The sequence below is a fragment of the Octopus bimaculoides genome, chromosome 11 (assembly GCF_046866305.1).
Source record: "Octopus bimaculoides isolate indiv1 chromosome 11, ASM4686630v1, whole genome shotgun sequence".
Taxonomy (NCBI): Eukaryota; Metazoa; Mollusca; class Cephalopoda; order Octopoda; family Octopodidae; genus Octopus; species Octopus bimaculoides.
Window position 1 is genome coordinate 81,879,749 of NC_142938.1, and position 23,102 is coordinate 81,902,850.

General features: G+C 36.0%; 1 protein-coding gene across 7 annotated transcripts in view; it reads right to left on the reverse strand.

The window, feature by feature from the left end:
* Nucleotides 1-23,102, reverse strand: part of LOC106869985 (metabotropic glutamate receptor) — a 386,369-nt gene that overhangs the window by 82,839 nt on the left and 280,428 nt on the right. For all 7 annotated transcript variants that reach the window (XM_089360478.1, XM_089360475.1, XM_052971958.2 and 4 more), the window contains 2 exons: nucleotides 13,116-14,726; nucleotides 5,295-6,352 (listed from right to left, as the gene is read on the reverse strand). In XM_089360478.1, coding sequence (XP_089216604.1) covers nucleotides 5,295-6,352; nucleotides 13,116-14,484 — 2,427 coding nt within the window. In that variant the 5' untranslated portion in view covers nucleotides 14,485-14,726. The remainder of the gene's footprint in view (nucleotides 1-5,294; nucleotides 6,353-13,115; nucleotides 14,727-23,102) is intronic.

The following is a 23,102-nucleotide window of genomic DNA, read 5'->3' on the forward strand; positions in this document are numbered from 1 at the left end:
ACACACACACACACACACATACACACACACACACACACATATATATATATATATATATATATATGCTATATACCTTGTCTATTATTATATTTATTCTATGGTGGTTTACTGGGGCTTTAGCTCCTATTTCTAGAAGGCAGGCGCCTTGTGTGCCCTTTTCCTAAATATAAATTCTAATTCTATAGCTATCTAACGCTATTTAATGCCTGCAACCACCTATTATTGTTATTATTATCAATTATATATATATACGAATGGTTTTTAAGGTGCCACGCAGTGGGACTAAACCCGGAACTATGTGGTTGGTGAGAAAGCTACTTACCACACAACCACTCCTGCACCTATATATATATATATATATATATATATATATATATATATATATGTGTATGTGTGTGTGTGTGTGTGTGTGTGTGTGTGTGTGTGTGTGTGTGTGTGTGTGTGTGTGTGCTTGTGTGTGTGTGTGTGCTTGTGTGTGTGTGCTTGTGTGTTTGTGTGTGTATGTGTGTGTACATGCCCATAATTGTAAGTAAATCTATTGCTAACACGTTTCAACATATTAGCAAGTGGATATGCTTCCGATTGTCGATGACTATTGTAAATAAAAATGATCATCTTTGATTTGTCTTAAATACTTGGGCATTATCTCTCAATCAGAAGGCACGGTATTCCTGAAAAAATTGGTGTCTGCTACGTTACAATGGAATGTGTTGTCAGCACGTGTCAGTAAAGGAGGGGAAGTGTTTTTCAAGATAAGACCCAACAGCGAAAATCATATTCTAAGCTTGCTGGAACGTGCTAAGAATGGTTACACACATTGATTTCATTTTCACCGTTCTGCGTGCTTATAATAACAACTTCATATATAAATATATGCATACATCCATATATGTATATATATTTATATATCTGTATGTATATATGTGTGTACATATATATATATATATATATATATATATATATATATATGTATATGTATACATATGTATATATATATATGTATATATGTGTGTACATATATATATATATATATATATATATATATATATATGTATATGTATACATATGTATATATATATATGTGTGTGCGTGCGTGTGCATTTATAAGTTTGGGAGCGTGTGGGCGCGTGTGTGAATGGTGCTGTCCATTGAAACCTGATTTTCTGCAGCAGACTGGCAACAACATTGTGAACGTGAAAATATTTCTAATTACAGTAAATATAGAGTCTCTTAATTCACATTTGTTGCAAAATATTTTTCACATATTCATTATTAGGGAAACCTATAACATCAGTAAAGATCACTTTCTTTCCAGACGGCACAACGCCCTACTATCTTAGGCGTAGGTTATGGAGAGTGAATTAAATGAAATATATTCAACCATAAAGCTTAAAACGTTGCGCTTCACATTTTCAATTGCTATCGTTCTTTCCAAAGGACTACCAGTTGACCGAATTCAGAAGCCATATACATAACACAACTATATAGGATTCTGCATAATGAATCTATAGTTTTGATAAATGCTAGCACCGTCTCGTCTTTGTTCAACAATGATATTGCAGTGCACTGAAGATTGCTCTGCGTACACAACTGGAAACTAGCATTGACCATTGAATGGGAGGTGCAGCATGCATTATCTGTCTCTTCACCTCCTTATACATAAATGTATGTATGTATGTATGTATGTATGTATGTCAGCATCCATTTAATGTAGACTGTATTAAAATAAGGGTTACTAGTAGTTTCTTGCTATTACGAAACGTGGTTTGACAGGTTTTTATAACATGCCTTATATCTTCAAGCAATCTACGTCTCTGAGCACATGATTTGTTCAATTTGAAAATCAGGACACTGGTGCAAGAAAAACTACGAGATAGAACGAAAAGGTTGGTGGAAGAAGTGGAAAGAGAAGACAAAGATTGAATAAAAACGGAAGAAGAAAGGAAAGAATAGAAAGAAAATAAGACTTACATGCCTCTGATCACAGAAGTCATAATTAAACTAGTTACTGTAGTTTTTCAACGGAGAAGTGTTCAAAACCACGAGACAGCTGCTCAATCCAGAGAGGGCAGAGTCCTTCTGTTCTCCAAAAGAAATTTGTCCATATGCTTTCATTTGCTGAAAATTTAGGTCCTCGAATTCAGTAACAATGTTTCAACTGCGCACAAATCGTATTTCAGAAAGCCATTCGCATGCGGCAAAGATCTCTACATGATTCTCCAGTTTGTTGTATTTTGCGTGCAGTTGGTCTTCAAACCGTATGTGTGGCTAACCAGCTTAGCGGTTTACTTTTGTCGATGTGCCGGAAAGAAGACTGTTATATATATATATATATATATATATATATATATATATATATATATATATGCGTGTGTGTGTGTGTGTGTGTGTGTGTGTGTGTGTGCCTATGTGTGTGGGTGTGTCTGTGGGTGTTTATAAATATGTATATTTATCTATCCAGTCATCGACCTCGTTGAAGAAGTGAAAATAACAGAAGCCGATTATGACGTTGATCAAGTTTTCAATGCAACCCAAACAATAGGGATGAGATGAAGTTAAATGGCTGCCAAATGATGTCTGTTTACAACAACAACAAAAAACAAAACAAAAAAGACAGTGCTACTCTATATATATTATTATGCAGGCAACAAATGTGGGACAGATACGAAACTGATTGACATCACAGAAGAAGCGTAATCGAAGAGGAAGATCGTATCATAAGCCATTAGCGTTTTTTACTCTAGGCACAAAGACTGAAATTTTGGGGTAGGGGGCCAATTGATTACATCGACCCTAGTACGCAACTGGTACTTAATTTATCGACCCCGAAAGGATGAAAGGCAAAGTCGACCTCGGCGGAATTTGAACTCAGGACATAAAGACAGACGAAATACCGCTAAATATTTCGCCTGACGTGCTAAATAAGCCATTTGTTTTATGAAGTCAATGAACGTAGGTTGCATACACAAGAACTGAGTGAAAGAAGCTACCACAGAGCCTTTTGTTCATAGGGAGCTAGCTAAGCTGCAATTCCTGTATGACGTTTCCATTCTAGACCAAAATTTAACGTTACTACTGAAGTGGCTGAGTGGCAACATCGGTTTGGGAATGTCGTATACTCTTAGTTAAGAATAAAAACTAAGAAATGATTTAAAAATCAGTCGCTATATCATTATTGACCAAATAAAGCGAAGAGAAAAATATAAATAACAAAACGCCCCAGTATGGCCACAACGTATTCTTATTCGTGACATATAGTAAGGTCTCACAACAGAAATATTTTTACTAATACTGCTTCCGTCGCAAATAATGAAATATTAGGCAACCTACCGGTCATTTGAGGGCTTGGAAATGTGTTAGTGACAGATTTTCTATACCTCTGGAGATAATTTAAGTGTGTAGTTGCTTGGTAATACTTACTCCTGATAACGCGCAAAGATGCAGAAATCTACCGCTGTTGGTAGAGGCTACTTATTATCACAGACATGGCTTCAAGTTTTGTGACGTAAATCCACTAGAAGTAATATGTACAAAATGCTGAAATTCCTGTTTTAAATTACAAATTCACCTCTTGGTTTTGAATGTATTTAGAACTCTTCTTTATATATATTCAACCAAAATAGAAATGTGTAGCATATCATTCTTTTACAGCAAGAGTTGTTTTCAATGGCTATGTATTATGTACCTGGCTAACATGATCTGTGCTTCAATAAGATGCTAGATTATACAATTTTGATCTCTAACGTATGTTGTTTTCTCTCATTGATGATATACATCTTAACATTTCATATCATCTGATTCTACAACAAACATTTGGAATTTGAACTCGTTAATCGCGTCAACAATTGCTACAGAGAAAAAGCAAAATTCTGGTATCGAACGCACAAAGTCTCAAGGGCTAGCAGTTGCAAACAGCGTCAAAAAATTACAACAAAAAATATATATCTATATACCAAACACACAAGCACACACACACACGCACAAATGATATTTATAGTCATGTATATATATATATATATATATATATATACACACACACACACACACACACAAATGATATTTATAGTCATGTATATATATATATATATATATATATATATATATACACACACACACACACACACACACACACATATATATATATATATATATATATATATATTTATAAATAGATAGGGATTGACAGTAACCTGCTTCTCCAACATACTGAGAATTCAGAAATAGCAGTCAAAGAACTACTGATTTCAAAACTACAAATTATTACTCCAGATTGATAGCGATATTTTTGATACACACAGAACAAAAAACAGTAGAGAAAAGTAAAAAAACACTTGCCTTTAGTTAATTTAGTACGATCGTTTCACAGTTAAGAGTAAACAATACACTATTCTGATCTTCAGCTAAATATTCTAATAAATTTTTTAGACATTAACAAATTTATTAGAATATTTAGCTGAAGATCAGAATAGAGTATTCTTTACTCTTAACTGTGAAACGATCGTACTAAATTAACTAAAGGCAAGTGTTTTCTTTTTACTCTTCTCTACTGTTTTTTGTTCTGTGTGTATCAAAAATATCGCTATCAATCTGGAGTAATAATTTGTAGTTTTGAAATCAGTAGTTCTTTGACTGCTATTTCTGAATTCTCAGTATGTTGGAGAAGCAGGTTACTGTCAATCCCTATATATTTATGATTATAAATGTTTTTTACCGAAAAGGTTTTTGCATACTGAGCTACCCGGCAAAATTGTTAATTATTAATTTTATTACTAATTGACGATTCCCTGCCCTGCATATCTATATATATTTATATATACATATATGAATGTTCAATTTATAAGAAAGATCCAGAGGAACAACTAGAAGATAGCCAGATGTCACATAAGCGTCCTAGGAGTTAATAATGACACTTGCGTGGGAGGTAAGTCCGGGGAAAAGCGAGACGTGTTTTGGAAATCATAAGAATAATGGAAAATGAAACCCTTTTACCTTTAAGAATATAGTTGTTATGCGAGGATATAATCTATAGGAGGTTATTGGTGTTGGAGAAGCCAATTCTGATATGGTGGGCGTTGATTATATCCTCCTTGATGGGAATCATGCATTGTTCCACATTATTTATCTCAGATTTATTTTAATGCACTTATCGAAACATATGTCGGTGATATGGTGATATAAATGATTTAAGTAACATCTTGAGCGTTTGTCTCTATTTTCCATTATTCTTATATATATGTAATATTATTATTCATTCAATGCACAAATGACAGTTATTAATATTTAAATAAACTTACCTGGAATGCGTTCAGTGTCCCGAAATAAATCGGAACAAATGCAAGCCAAATGATGCACGTTGTGTACATTGAAAAACCAATAAATTTTGATTCATTGAAGTTTTCTGGTATGTTTCTTGTCTTGACAGCGTAAACAGTACATATTATAATGAGAAGCATGTTATATATTAATGAAACTAGGAACGATATATCTCGCGTTTTACATTTGAGTATAACTTCATTTCTCTTGTTATAAGGGAAATAATGTCGAGTGCCTGGTGGTTCCAAAACCAGCCATATTACTGTAAAAACAATCTGAATCGATATTAAGATACTAGCTATTGCGATCTGAGATCGTGGACTAATGAATGGGGGACGCCGGGCTGAGCGGCGAGCGTTGTAGAATATTCGAGATATACGGTTAGTCTTAGTTAGGAGCGCCGAGTAAATTATTGCAAAGCCGAAACCGACTCCGATCCGTTGTACGGAACATATGAACATTGACGGTTTGGCTATAAGTATAAATGACATTAGATAACAAAACAAACAACCACTGAGAAGCATGTAACTGAGCTCTCGGCCAGATGCCATCACAACTGGCGTGTCGTTGTATCGTACGAAAGTTACCATCACAGTAACCGTACCGATGATACCGAGGCACGACAGTGAGAGCGGCACGATGGCGTAGATGCTGTTCCAAGTCATGTGCTGAAGCTCAAGACTAAAGCAACTACGCTTAGTGGCGTTGGGCCATCGGCCGAGGCCGCAGTCTCTGCATGAGTATTCATCATACAGATATTCCCAGTCTTCGCACTTGATGCAAATCCAACAACAAGTGTCGTGTACCGATTTCACCTCGTCATAATTGCAGGGTCTGCTACATCTGGACATTGGTATTAGGTCTGTTCCCCCGCTCCACGTAATTTCATCCCCAGTGAGTTCCAAGTGATTTTTGCCCCACGTTCCTACGTGTTTATAAGCATATTGGCCTGTAAGGTTGTCGTATGCGTAGTTGAATATACTGTAGCGGCCAAGCGCATCACCTTGTTTGTCAAACTGAACTTGGGCGCCGTACCCATCTGGAAAGAACAAATGAGAAAGAAAAAAAAAACAAACAAGCAAAATTAGTAGCGAAGATTATTATTAATATCTAAAAGGAATAATTTTATAAACGTGATAAATAATCAAATTATCATATACATTTATGTTGTATTGAGAATTGTTTAATAACGTTTATTTCCCGCCTCTCTTTTACGCTAACGAGGAGAAATATTAATTTAATTCGGATAATAGATTTGAAAGACCTGAATTCTAAAATTATTATCGGTTCTTAATATCATTATCCCTCAGGGAACATTATTTTCTGAAAGATATACAATAAATATTTATTAAGAAGAAATCATAATTTGAAAAACTATTTCTTGTAAGTAATTAATGGAAAACTTTGTGCAATCAGATTAATAGATACATTTTATTGCCTAGACTCCAGTATATTACTGGATAGAGATCTCGAAGACATAAATTCACCGTCACTGGATCTTAATCTAAAATAAGCAGGAACAAAACGAAAATTTTATCGAAAGTTTCATTTCACTCACTGTTCGTATATTATTATACCTTTATTTCTTAGTATAATGATATTTATTAAAACCGACGGGACCTGCCCTGAGTATATATTTCATTAAATAGGATGGTATAGAATACTAGTATAGAATACATTACAGTAGAATTTTAAGTTAGGATATAGAAAGCCGAGACTATTCTATTTCGTTTTAGTCTCAGCTTTTTCAGGTGCACAACAGGTATATATATATATATATATATATATATATATATATATATATATATATATACCAGTTGTGCACTGGAATTGATGTAGTCACCTAGCACCCTTCCCTTTCTGAGCATGTGCCTACTGCAGAGGATTATTTTATCTAGGACAGAAAATTCAACATATTATAAAGTGCATCAATATTCAGATATAGGGAAGAAAAAATAGGAATTTGTTTTGTTGTTTGCGTCATTGACCGTGTGTGCACTTCATTTCGTACATATTGTGAGAGTGTAGACTGGAAGGGGTTAAGACCCTAGCTACTGCTACGTATAAATAGAAAACGTTAACAGCGATGCTTAATCCCTTCCGTGTCCCGACTGGATATATGTAATAGAATAAATGCATACTTAATATCAACATCTACGCTTTAACTAAAATACACAATAACATCGATGTGACTTCATTACTTCAATTACTATTGTTATAGTCGTGTTGATATAGTTATTTTGTTATAATGTAATTAGTTAACCTGGTTGCAGTACGGTGTAATTGTATTTATTTGCACACCTGACCAAGGTTCCAGGCTTTTGTGGTTGGGGTAGTTGAAGAGAATTAGAAACCTATTTTTTTATATTATGGGACGAGTATAGTTGTTTAATCGATTTGGTAGATATAAATTTATAAATCCATATACAATCAGACGATCTGCAAATACTGATTCAAAGAGCTAGGCATCAATTGAGAGCTAAGTGCCCTTGCCATTTTGAACAGTTGTCATAACTTGACTATAGCCATGAGGCAAAGCTAAAGGGCCATTATTCCCAACAGTTTTAATATCTGCCGAAATCTAAAAACTATTGCTGGTGATGTTGTTTGAGAGGAGAAGCTTTTCCTCACCCCTCTCTTTCTTGTTCGTCAAATAAACGCCTTCCAATACAGCTACCAGACAATAAAATACTTTCAAGCTCTTTTCCAATGAAAGGCAAGTGAATCCGGAATCAAATGAGAACTGGATCTATTTCGCGGTCGAGAAATAAAGTACAAAACCTTAGTGGGATTGATTCTTCTCTTTCTGTTTGTATTTCTATCTTCTGAAAGACATCGGGCTTGTAACACATCTCGAGGGATGAGCTGTGTATGAGATACATTGCATGTCATGAAGGTGTCCCTACGACCCATCGAAAGAGTTAAGGGAGCAACGGAAGCTAATTAATACACTAGGCACGCCCTAATTCTTGGTCAGGAAATAACAATAGAAAGGACCAAATGACAATTCTAAAGCAGCAACAGAAACAAAATGAACAGCAACAGGGATGAAGTTATGATAGCAGCAGTGTAACTTTTCTATTTGTTTTTCGACATGCTAAAAATAGCAACCTAATCTCTCGCCAAACAAACATTGTTGTTTAGAACAAGAATCGTCAGAGTGGATAATATTTTCCTAGATACTGTGTCTGACGGTGGTAAAGCAAAAGATAAAATGGGCACGACTGGATTGACATTGGCCATAAGTTTCATCGATTACTGTTGGCCTGGGGTTAATCAATTACAATGACAGTAAAATTTATCAACCAATAAACTGAAATTACAACAAAAAAAAAAATCAAACTGATTGGAAGGAAACCAAATACAAACGATGATGATGATGAATCTAATATTAATACTGACAAATATTACTAAAAAACGTTTCAATCCACCATGAATAATCACTTTGATTTATCCATAACAACCTAATCTATATATGTACACACACACACACGTATATGAATAATTTAATAACCCGAACCCCATTTATATATATATATATATATATATATATATATATATATATAAGTAGAATTCTTTACATCCCAAATCATCTACAGTGAATTCATCCTATAACAATGCATAAATGCATATGAATAAATTAGTAAAATAACCAAATAAATAAGCATGTAAAAAAATATACGAAATGCAAAAAGAGTGGGGGGGGATAGACGTATGATGCAAGAGCTAATCTCCGATTCAACAATTCAATCTAATGCCTTGCTTAGTATAAAAGAAGTTACTATTATTCTCCAAGTTCAAAGATTAAATATGGCGCTTGTTATGTGTAGCTTAACAATGAATACTTATAGCATTGATTATATCTTAGACTGTTAAAGACCCCAACATATATCCTGTTCGTAAGTGTTCACAGAAGAATTCGAAGCTCATCTGATAAGAAGTAGATTTGAAAGATTCCTATGTTTTTGTTTCTTAGAGAACAAATACAAAACGTCAGCAAAATTAAAAATAAAAATATAAAGAAATCTAAGCAGCACAAAACAAACGGAGCCAAAAGGCCAAAAAAAAAAAATAACATTTATCATTCATCCAGCTATAAAGACGTGGCGGGTAAAAATGTATTTCTTATTACAGAGAATATATTCTGTTGATCTATCTATCTATCTATCTATCTATCTATCTATTCATCCATCTATCTATCTGTCTATTTATCCACCTTCCTATCTTTCTATGTATTTACCCATCTATCCATCCATCTATCCATCCATCTATTATCCATCCATCCGTCTGTCTCTCTATCTATCTATCCGTCAGTCAGTCAGTCTGTCTGTACGTCTGTCTGTCTGTCTATCTATCTAGGCCAAGATGTTAGCCGACAGATTGGCGCTTGTCATCGAGAAACTAGTCGACAAAGCGCAAAAGTGCGCCGTGCCGGGTAGGAGTGTCTCTGACAACCTACATCTGATACGCTACATCATAGACAGGGTAGTTAACGATCCTGGCATGAGTGGGGCGCTAATCAATTTGGATCAATCAAAAGCTTTCGATAGGGTAGACCATCACTACTTGGAGGCTGTTCTTAAAGCGGCTGGTTTCGGTTCCATCTTCCGCGGTTGGAATGCAGCCTTATACGGCAGCATCGCTCGGTAGTTCGCGTAAATGGTCATCTATCCAGACCATTTAACATCATGCGTTCAGTTCGTCAACGATGCCCCCTCTAGTCGCTTCTGTATATATTGACTCTTGAGCCACTACTGTGGAAGCTGGCGACGCTGAGGGGCATCGCACGGGAGCTGGGATGCGGGAGGAGCGTGTCTGCATACGCGGACGACGTCACAGTCATAGTGTCGAGTTACAAGCACATCGACCTGGTCGGCGAGACACTAAAAGAATACGAAGCGGTAACGGGAGCAAAAACTAACCGGGAAAAATTAGTGGGCTTTCGGCTGGGCACGTGGAGAAGCAAGCCCATGCCGTCCAACAGCGTCTCTATCGTAGGATGCTGGACCGACGGACCAGTTAAATTGCTCGGAGTCTGGTTCGATCCGGACCTCCAAATGGAGAAGAACTGGGGCGAAATAATGACTAGGGTGGCCACTCTCACCCAGCAATGGGCCGAGAGAAAACTAAACGGTCGGGCGGAGGTAGCGAACGCGTACATCGCATCCGCCATCGAGTACCGTATGACCGTCGTCCCTTGTCCCGACCCTACCATCACCAAACTGGAACGCATACTCTTCCGCTTCTTAGAACATAGAAAGTAGAACATACAAAGTAGAACCTTCTATGTTCTCCGTAATATATTTTGATAATTACGGGTATTTTCATACATCAAAAGCATATGTTATACATGTATGTATATCGTTATAATTGATTTTTTTAAAATAAATAAATAGACATAATATAATGTCTAAAAGTTGATGAATACCACCTCCAAATCCCCTCCATTTTCTTCTTGCCGTATAAATTAAGAGTAAAACAACCTTTTACCCTCACCCATTTATTACATTCAGTAGTGTAAATGCCATGCAATAAAAACACTTGTGTATTAATAATTGGTTTTTCTACCAGCAGTATATTGGATAGATATTGCCCCTCAGTTGGTTTGATTCACAACCTCTAACTCTCTTAGAATTATATATATATATATATATATATATATATATATATATATATATATAAGAGCATGTGTATGTACACATACATACATACATAAACATACACTCACATAATTAAGTGCATACAAACGCATGTACTCACACACATACACACGTGAACATATGGTGAGAGATTTTGTAATTGATCGCTGGGATTGGCAATGTATCTATGAATATGTTTATATATACCAAACTACCCACAAAACGTGTTTGCACGAAGTACACAGAGTATGCATAACTCTACCCAGTGTACACTGATAGATATGTGCTTATATACGCATACCTGTTGCTATATTTGTTTGCCTTTCAGTTGCACTCTCTATCGTCCGTTACATCTATTATCACTCCTTGCCATCATCATTATATATCCCTTTTCTCTTTTCCCACCGCTTCTGTATCCGTAACTTTGTGTGTATATATATGTGTGTGTATATGTATTTTATACTTATACGTAGATATGTGTTTTTTACTCAATCTTTTATGTCTTTACCGAGCTGTTTCTCTTTAACTTAGCATTGTGCACATCTACTTATTGATTGTCCCATCCTCGGCTCATAGCTTGTATTTCACTGCATCTGGTGATTGTACACACATGCACGCACAAACAATTATATCAATGTGTATATATACATACACACATATATACATATATTTATATCTCTTTGCCTCTCTCTATATATAATTTGTAATTTTATACGTACGCGCAGACATACTTATACGATCACATATATTTCACCTGATAGTAACAACACACACACACACACGCACACACACACACACACACATATGTATATACACATACGTGTACATATGTATATACACCCCCCCCCCATATATATACGTGTAGATATATGTATATGTTAGAGCGTTTATTTCTCTTGCTCCTCTCTTGCTCTCTCTCTCTGCATGCATATATATATATATACACACACACATATACACATATACACATGTATGCATACACACACACACACACACACACACACATACACAAAATAGGTAGTCTATATTTCGTATTGTTATATAAAATGCTACACGCGTACACATACCAATATATTTGTTTGCAGTTACGTGTATGTCTGCGGGGGTGTGTGCGTTTCTCTGTATGTCTGTATGCTATTGATCTTCTAGTTGATTACTACGAAACGAAGTGTCAATATAAGAAGCTATAAGAAGGGTAGTTGTCGAAGCATCTATACAAACTGATTTATTATTATATCAAAAAGAAAAGAAACTGTATATATATATATATATATATATATATATATATATATATATATATATATATATGCATACATATATTTATATATACATACACATATTTATATATATACATATGTGCGTATGTATGTATAAATATAAATCAAAAGCGACTGCTCTTTTCAATTTCAATGAATGCCAGTAATATTATTCTCGTCTGTCCTATCTTAAATACACCTGAATATGAAAGCTACCGTACACATGAGAGACACTTGCACCTGTTGTGTTAATTGAATGCCAGCATGTGAATTCGACCGACTTCACTTCTGCCGAAAGGAAAAGTTTCAACTATTGATAAGGAATATTAATAATATATTTATATCTCTGGCAACTTGATCATTTTTTTTGAGATTTGATATGTAATGTTGATGTATAAGGCTACGTAATAAATTAATATTTTGTATACTGAGGGCGGCACAGCTTATCACAGACGATTTCTCTTCCCACTTAATAAATGTATTACGATTAAATCAACAGTCAGACGTCTGATTTACCAATCAATCCTAGAAACTATAAACATGAACCATATTATATTTAGGTAAGATGAAGGAACATGGTGTTAGCATTATAGCCTCCTCACATCCGTTATTAGCACACACTAAAAACCACCATCATGTTTGTTTAACACGTTTAAATTCTAAAATTGAGTAATATTTCTTTGCCCGAATCTTAAGTCCGCTAGTATCTACATATCCACATATAGTCTATCTGGAGATGATCGGAGTTCAGATTGATGGAACCTAAGATGAAACCTAATTGTCTGAAAATGATTATTCGTACGTTTCTGCTATTATGTATATCTTCCCATTAAATCAGATATACATCTGCTATGTATAAACAATAATACACTCCTTATATATTTATTACTCAGAAATACACACTTACCATAGAACGATGTGTTGAGGAGATATTTTTTTAACAGGACTTCACCATCAATCTTTTTCATTCGCTCACAAAGTTTCGTCGTTCTAGGGCAGACATCTTGCTGCATTCTATGTATTGCTAAAGCCATTGCGTAGACGGCGTCATAAATAAACTGTACTTTGCCCTCTTGTTTATAGAATCCAGGTTCAAGTGTTTCATCGCCATTGCATATTTGATGTGGCATTTCATTTAGAAGCAATGGTGCCGACCGCTCCTCAGTCTTCCATTTACAGCTGTGAACTTTTTCCCAATACTCTGTAAACCATGGATTTCTTGTATTCAGATAAGGGTCTAATCGTTGAAAATAATCATCAAATTGAGGTATTACCGTTGAAGTAAGTTCTATAGTCAATGCGCCTTCTGCTACTTTCTCGTTGTTTTTAACTGGATGGGGTTGACGACCCCAAGCATCACTAGCTATCCATACAAAGTGGTTTGTAACGTTCATTCTTGTGGCTGACTCGAGTATACTAGTCGCGTCCTCGATGCGGACGAAGAGAATAACAACTCTTGCATTTTTCTTCTCCAACAATCTCCTGATTATGTATTTAAAAGTTTCGGTTTTTGAATTGGTAGGAATTTTAACAGTAGTAGCTATACAAATATTTCTCAAACGAGCCTCCTGTTGGAAATAATCAATTCCCGATTCACCATAGTCTCCTTGTGATGCAACCGTTGAAACATATGTCCAGTTAAAAGCTTGGACGAGTTCAACCATTGCTATTGCTTGGAAAGTATCCGGTGGCACTGTACGTACAAAATAATCAAATCGCGTTTTATCACTGAGGGCTGCACTCGTTGATGCATAGCTTATTTGTGGTATGTGAAAAAGTCTTAGAAGGTTTGCTACTTGTAACGAAACACTACTCGAAGAGCCACCAATAACACCTGCTACAGCTGTTGGAATATACTTCGCTTTTGCTCGCGACCCATCCTCACACTCAAATTCAGATGCGTCTAATGTACTGATAGATGCTCTGACGAATTCAAGTGATTGCTCGAGGGCATACGTTGCTCGAGCACAAGTGTCATGAATCGCCGCACCTAACGTGATTCCGGGGAGGATAGAAGTATTTTGATTGATGTGGTCTACCGTAAATAACATTGCTTCTAATCTCTGAATGGCCCTTTGCACATCTATTTCACCGCATGGTTTATCCCCTTCACCTTTTTGGTGGACAGGAAACAATCCCCCAAGAATAATATCTCCTGGGATGAGAGCTTTTCCTGTTTTATTGTCTGGGGCGACGGAAAATGCGAATGAAACCCAAACCAAAATTGTAAGAACTAAACTGAAGTAAAGACGGCGGAGTTTACGTCTTGAGTTCATTTTGCAGTTACTTCTTCTATAAACTGAAGTTTAGTAGCTTCTGTATAAAACCTCTTGATTTATAATGAAAATAATACGTCATATTGTCAACGTTGACAGAGTTGGCATCAATTGGAATTTAACATGAAATTTTGCTCTTGTAATTTCAGGAAACCGTCAGACTAATTTTTATTTCAATGCGCATTTTCTCTTCTTGAAGATTCCTGTATAACAGCTGCATTCCGTTGATGAATTCTGTTTATCTGAAAGAATAAAAAGAAAAGAGAAATTATGTTATACACCATATGTTGATGACATATTGTAAAACTAATATAAAAACATTTTATTAAAGTACAATAACCAACTCGTTATCATTGTTATTCTAGTCTGTGTTTTCCTCATTAGTTTTTATGATATATTGTTGGAAGCGAAATAATACACCAACTCAACTATATTTTATACGAGATTTAATAATAATTTTGTATTTCTTATACGTTTTTACAGTTCAACGTTCGACACCTTGCATCTTTTCTTTGTAAAATGGTGCCACACGCGAGGAAGAATTGAACTTATCACATCCTGTAAAAGTTGTGTTAATTTTTGTAGTGAGTTCATTGTTGATGGTGACAAACGACCTGGTTTCATGTTGGATCAAAGCAATAGGTGAGGAGTTTTTTGAAAAGCAAAATCGTATGTACATATTTTAGAATTTCATTTAATAAACAAATAAATAAAATATTGCTGTTGTTGATACGAGAGATATATTAGAAAAGCCACGTCGTATATGTCGTTGGCTTCTGTTTTTACTAAGCGAGGACTGCATTTCTCGTTAACCTTCACCCGTATTAACAGCTTATCAAGAAATACAAGCTACTCGTCACTCGCGAGCGAGTGAATTTTTGTAATGTGTGGCTTGCCTCCGCCTTTTCGCGGATTGTTTTAGGTACCAATGCAGCCACGATTAGACTTAGGAGATTCTCTCAACCTCTTTTACCCTTGACCCAGTGGAGTATCTGGGCTGTGACATGCATCAGCATCTCAGCTGTATTAATTGCAGATGAGTAAACTGGAACAAGGTGAACGGAGGCTTATCGTTCAAGGACACCATGCGATGACCTATGCAGGATGTGAACATTTGAGTTTGAGGACCACACGCTTTCATTAGCAACTTACGTGCATCGAAAAATTTAAGTTTCATATTTTTATATTAAAACAATAAGATGACTGTTTTCTATTTTTTTTCGTAAGGGAATTTTTTCAAGGTAAACAAGTGGTATAAAACAGATGCTGTAATGTAATATTCGGTGTTTTGTTAGGCGAGCTAGTGAAACAACTTTATATCTAAAATTTGAAGTATATAGTCAAAGATAAAGTACGAATAGCCAAAATCTTTGGATGCTTTGAAATGTTTATATTTGGATCTTTACATTGAAATTTCCGATGAGTTCACCGTTGTCTTTTAACTTTCCGGAGATGGAAAGAAGTGATATATTGGATGATGAAGTCTTAGTTGTTTGAAAACGTACATGATGGTCATGGCTGACGTGCCTTTAATTAAAGCTCTGATTGTCTGTTTGGTCACTTCTGACCTAGGGTCAAGCAGTAACAGCAACAACGGTGAGGACGACGACGATCACCACCGCCACCGACCTCTAACAACAACACTAACACCACAGCCACTACCACCAAAACGTCAACGTTGACAACCATCACAATCACAACCACCACCGCCACTGCCAACATGTCGACGACGACTCCAACACTCCACCACTATCACCGCCACCACCAGCATCTAACAACACTACCACCAACACGTCGACGACGACGATGACCACCACCACCACCAATACAATCACCATACGACCAACAACGCCACTCAACCATTACCAACACCCGTATCTACGCATTCGCAAGGAAAAAATGTAATGCCGGGCCTGTCACTCGAAATGCTGAAGATAACACTCAAATCTCACTCAAATCACATCCTGATTACTATCTTTAAAAGTGAAACAAAAAATAGGGCAAGTATTGATTGAACATTTAAGTTGCTAAGTAGAAAAAAGATGAGACAGCCTCGGCCGGAAGGCCAAATTGGGACCATGCTGTAGCATTGAACTCGTTATGCGCGCCATTGTAGCACCATACCTTAACCCTCGGGCATTTTGATTTCATCGCATTATTATTTATAATCGTTATATTATCAGACTTTTTTTCTCTTCGACTTGCATTGACCAAAGCCAGGTTATGCAAACTATTGAACACTGCTTGCTTATCTAACTGGTTATGAAAGGTTTATGTCGATGTTCAATACTCTGGCTATTCCAATCAATTGAACTAAATACAGACAGTGATCTTTTGTGTTTATAACCAGGCTTTTCGTATCCAATGCATTCAATCAATCCATTGATATAATCATAAAGTGCAGAATTATCGATCTGTTTCACTGAATCCTATGTTATATTAGTATAATGGGTGCAGTTTGTCACATAACGTCACCTACCATGTTGAACGCATTATATGTGGTTTCAAAGACGGCTTTCTGTTTCTGTTGTAATTATTGTTGTCAAGCATTACCATTGTAGTACTGATAGAGCTAATGGCGGCAGGAGTAGTGATTGTGTTGGTGAAGCCGTTGTTGTATTGGCAGTTAATAACAACGTTGAAGGTGTTTTGTCTTGTTCGGTTTTTAGTTATTTGGCCCCAAGTTGTAACCCCTGATAAAACAAAACTTTAATCAATAGCATTTCAAGGGATTGCGTTCTATGCCTTGACCCGAACATAGGACGGGGCGCACCTCTTTGAGCTGGGAAATAAATGGAATGCCTGGTGTGTCTTGTGGTTACTCCCTCCAAAAATTAATTGGGAATAGACCCGGGTATATAATATATATATATATATATATATATATATATAAATTTCAACCGGTGTGACCATCTCGTCCTTTTATGGTCCCAAAGCTAAGACTAAACTGACGGCCTCTGCCCTTTCTTTTTAATAGGCACTAAACTGTGAATTAACGGAGAATTAACAAATTAGCAGTGTTTTCTAGCACGTTAACTGACCGTTTAGAGACTGTTTTGCTGGAGATCGTTGTGGTTTATGCCCTAAACTGACCTGATCCAGTAAACCTATTATAGCTGTGACTTCCCCTTATTTCTATTCATTTTCAACCAGATGTGGGATCAAGATCCAACTGGATGGCATTCCAGTCTTTTACTGGAATTTGTCTCATGATTTGACGATGCATTGCCGAAATAAAGAGAAGGCATCTATGTGGTCGCACTTTCTGTTAACAATAACAATGAAATCCCCTTACAATTTCACACCATCATATACGGAAAAAGAAGGAAAGGAAAGTTTGGATAAGTTTTGGATAAGTCCCAGTTGCACAACGGTTCGGCAAAAGAGGACGATAGAATAAACACCAGATTTAGCAATAAGTACGGGGTCAATTTAATTAACTGGCCCCTTTCAAGGCAGTGTCCCAGCAAGGTGACAAACCTATGAAAAAAACAAGTAAAAGATGAAACACGAGAAAGCAATAGGCTAGATGGGATCTGAAGAGCAGCAGAGAAATTATATTATTTGATTTAGTAATTTCGTGGCTTATTTAGAGTTCAAACCCGGCCGAGACCAACCATCTTTTTATTTATTCAAAGATTGATAAAATCAGCAGATGCAACAAACTGTTAATCGATTCAATCGATTCAAACCTTCTTCTGCAAATTTTTCGATTTCCACTAATTAAGAAATTGATAAATGGAATATATATTTTATTATATAAATTAATGGCCGTTAGTTATTTTCTCATATTTTTACATTGCAAGTATTAATGGCTGCTTTTATTTTGCTGGATAATGGCTACAAAACAGGTTTCAATTCGCTAGAGATACTAAACATACCAGCTAAACATTCCTCAAAGTACACTTTTATATCTTTCAAAGGCGATGGTCTCATAAATTGTTCAATTCCTAATAATAATTAAGAAAAAAGGATGATAGGCCTTCCTGAGACATCGGCTCATAAGGCCAATTTCTAGAGGATGAATATATACGCCTGTCCGTTGTATGGTTACTCATTTTTGCCAATTGAGTGGACTGGAGCAACATAAAGTGAAGTGTTTTGCTGCTTAAGGAAAAACCTGTAACACATCGTCCGGTCCAGGAATTGAAATCACAATCTTACAGTCATGAGTGCAAGACCCTCACCACTCAACCACGCGCCGCCGTTCATTTACAAATAACACAATCGATAATACGGCATGAATCTTATCAATGTGCAGCACTAAACCAACAGTTAGTGAAGTGTCGTAGTGAACGTGACTCTGTTCATAGTTACGATAATATGAGAACCAAGTTGGTGAAATATAGATTGCGCTGGTGGTTGGAGCTATTATTTTTATGACGGTGGTTGCGATGATGAAAGTAGAAAATTGTATACGAGCGAATCTCCGTCTGTGTTTATAGGTTTTTGCAGCTGTAGTGTCCTTATTAATATCTTCTTGATGTTTTGGTGTGTCTTTGTGGCAGCATTCCTTGTAATGTTTTACAGTCACCACAAAGATGGTTGCGATTTCTGATTGGATGAAATCGTACACATGAGCGAAATCATTTAATTTACTCATTCGTTTCAGTTATTGGATTGTGGCCACGCTGGAGCGCCCACTTCGAAGTGTTACGTCGATTAAGTCGATACCAGTACTCACTGTTTTCTCGCGCATTTATTTTATTTTATCCCATTTTGCCAAACCACTAGGTTACAGGAATTTACACAAACAAAGCCGCACTACAGTGAGAGATACACAAGCACATACATGTTCCACTGGCTTCCACTCAGTTTCCGTTGAAACTTATCCACAAAATATTGGACAGCCCACGGTTATTGGAGAAGACATTTGCTAACGTACCGCACAGTGGAACTGAACGCAAAAATCAAGCGAACTTCTTAACGACAGAGCCATGCCTGCAGCTTTGGATAAAATAGAGATACATCTATAAATATGAAGGAAAGACTGATAAGGATTATGGAATTGGTAAGAGGGTGGAAGGGAATAAGATGGTATATGGTGAATGTGAGACGATGATGGGAATGAAGGTTCATAATCCTTCATTCCTATCATTTGAAGAATTTCCATTAACAGAAAAAAACAATAAATAAATGATGAAAAATAAAAAACGAAAATCAGCAGTATTCCAGTTCTTTGAAGAAAGAGTGCAGGGAATTTGCTGAAATGAAACGCTAATCTACCACTGAGATTTCTAATCAATATCAATTATCGATCCATGGAGTGTTGAGTTGGTGAGTCAATGCGCTTGGCTTCATTATTAGTTATAGAGTTTATATTTCTGCTGAACATCGAAACACGGCAGTCTTCACCCGTTTCATTTAATTTATGTTCAATAAGCTCTCTATCTCTTTGGTTATGTTTTTCATTTTGTATATCTCTTGCTTTTAGTCTTTTTTCCTCTTCTCTAATGCTATCGCCCTCCTCCCGTATTCCCCTCTCTCTTACACACACACACACACACACACACACACACACACACACACACACACACACACACACACACACACACACTCTCTCTCTCTCACACTTGTACTCACTCACCCACTTACTTTCTACTCTTTTCCATTTCTCTCTCTTACTCTTTCTTTCTTTCATACTTTCTGTGTCGCCTGTTGTTTCTATTCACGTAACGTATAATTCGCAACTGGTATGGTTAGTATAAAAATACCATAGATTTATAATCGACAACTGCAAAAATTAATATAAAAAAAAAGCAAAAAATGTAACCGAGGGCGCTACAGTAAGCTGCTGTCTTGAATTCCTTCCACTTCTAGGAACCAGAAACGCCCTTGTATGTAACGAGTTCAAATTTAGCATCAGTTAACTTTGCATTGTTTCTGTCGATGTCAATAGAATAACGAGGGTAGTCTATGCACGACCTTTTGATTTGCTAGAAATAACAGATCGCTATGAAATCCATTTCTAAAAATGAGATACATTGAACACTGTAATCTTTGACAGAGAATTACTATAAGACGAGATGGCCATGAACAAGGTTTACTATATCTCTGCTTATTCATGGCTGAAATGGGGCTAAACACGAAGTATTATCTTATTATGTATGAGGTCGGTTCGTTAGCATTCTACTCTCTATCTTAACCATAAGATAGTAAATATGACAATCAGTGAATATATTGATAGAGTGTCTGCAAATGAGGTACTTAGAGAAGAAGTAAAAAAAAAATAAACAATGAGTTTGATCTGTGTTGCTATGTAACAGAAAATTTTAGAATCCATCAGAAACCAAATGAAATTAAACAAATAAAACAACCTATTCTTGAAAACTTACCAGAAATTTTTGCTCATGTTAATAAATATCCTTAACTAATTAAAAAATTATTTAATTATTTATTTCTCATTGGTTTTGTTGTCTTTAATTAGCTTGAGGGTATCGAAATGACGGTCGTTCAAGTGTAGGATAGAAGGCCTTCTGGTATTCGTTATGTATCCTTTCGCTATGGGCTGAAATCCTGCCGAGACCAAATTTGGTTTTCATCCCTTCAGAACCAATAAATGTAGCACCGGTTCACTCCTACAGATCTTCCTTTCTTTCTTCCTTCCTTCCTTTCTTCCTTCTGCTGGATTCCATAGCAACTTGAATGTTCAGCTCTGTCTCATTGTGTCAGACTGATTCGCGATCTGAACTTAGTTAACGGTTCGTGTGTTTAAGGAATTCCTAGACGTCGTTAATTCCATGCATAGCAATTCCAAAGTTCTTAAAGTGCTCATTTTCGTCACCGTTGGACAATAAACAATTAGATCTTGTCCACAAGAACATTTAAATTCTCTTTAACAATCGATCTATCTACTTTTCTATCTATCTATCTATCTATCAATCAATCTATCTATCTATCTATCGTTACCCTCTCCTCTGTGTGTGTTATATATATAAGTGAATGTGCATGGCTCAGTCGCTAGAGCGTTGGGCTCCCAATCATGAGGTTGTGAGTTCGACCAAGCTGTGCTGTGCTGTGTTGTGCTCTTGAGCAAGACACTTCGTTTCACACTTCTCCAGTTCACTCAGCTGCAGAAATGTGTTGCGACGTTACTGGTGCTCAGCTGTATCGGCCCCTTTTGCCTTTCCCTGGGATAACATCAGTGGCATGGAGAGGGAAGACTGGTACACATGAACAAATGTTGGTGCTCCATAAACAACCTTGCATGGATTTGTACCTTTGAGGGGAAATTTTCTAGGTGCAATCCCACGGTCATTCATGAACGAAGAGGGTCTTTACCCGAATCTTTTACTCTTTCACTTGTTTCAGTCATTTGACTCTGGCCATGCTGGAACATTGCCTTAAAGGGGTTTAGTCAAAAAAATCGAATCCAGGATTTATACGTTGTAAGCCTAGAACTAATTCCATCAGTGTGTTTTGCCGAACCGCAGTATCCGTATCCGTTGTCAAGCGATGTCTGTGCAACAATGTATATATTCAGGTACATATACATATGTGTGTGTGTGTGTGTGTATATATATATATATATATATATATATATATATATATAGATAGATAGATAGATAGATATATATATAAGCATGATGTACTCTTAAAGATAATATAATGCAATTCACTTTTCATGAGACGCAAATACTGCACAATAATCAAACAACAAGCGGTAAGTTATTTACATAAGGAATAACTGTTTGCCATATCTTGATAGCTTAGCGATATTAGCTGTGCATAAAATTTGATTTAAGACACACACAATATCTTTCTCTGTCAATCAGCTTATATACATACATGTATATGTGTATATATACAGGTATGTCAAAATCAATATATATATATATATATATATACGCACACACAAATACGATGATTTGAGAAGCGTTAACGAGTGATATTTCTGTAATTAATAATAACAAAGCTTATAAGCGATCAGATTGTATTGTCTAAAGAAAATAGTCTAATATTGGGGCATATAATTCCTCGGCGGAAAGAAAGTGGGGTTTCTGAACGGGTGGGACAGGATCGCGATAAATGTGCTGCTATTAGACATCGTACCCATTCGTTTGTTCCTTTAGATTTAGGAACTATATTTTCATAGTGTTTTTTTTTTATAAAATAAAGAAGCATGTGCGTTTTCAGCGATGATATATATATATATGTATACGTATATATGTATACATATATATGTATGTGTATATGCGCCCGCACATGAGTGTGCATAGTAAAATGTAAAGGTAATATCCAAAGATCGAAGTGTAGGAAGTTAGTAAGCTTCAAGCAGTCAATGGAAGGTATAAAGAATAACCTTCAGGAACAGTAATGTTTCATTGACGAAGAAGGTAAACTTTCTCGTATCGAAGGTTTTGCAGCGTATACGACAAAAAATCCATATTTATATATTCCATTCCCTAAATCTTAATATGTATGTGTGCGTGTATGTATAAATCTATGTATGTATGTATGTATGTATCTATCTATCTATATAACCGTGCGTGCAGATACACATACATTATTAACTCTAGTATATCTAGATGTTTTTCTTTACTTCCTTTTTTCTTCTCCCTTTTACCATCTTGTGATTCCCCTTATCTTTTCCATTCTATAAACCTCCCTCTCTTTTG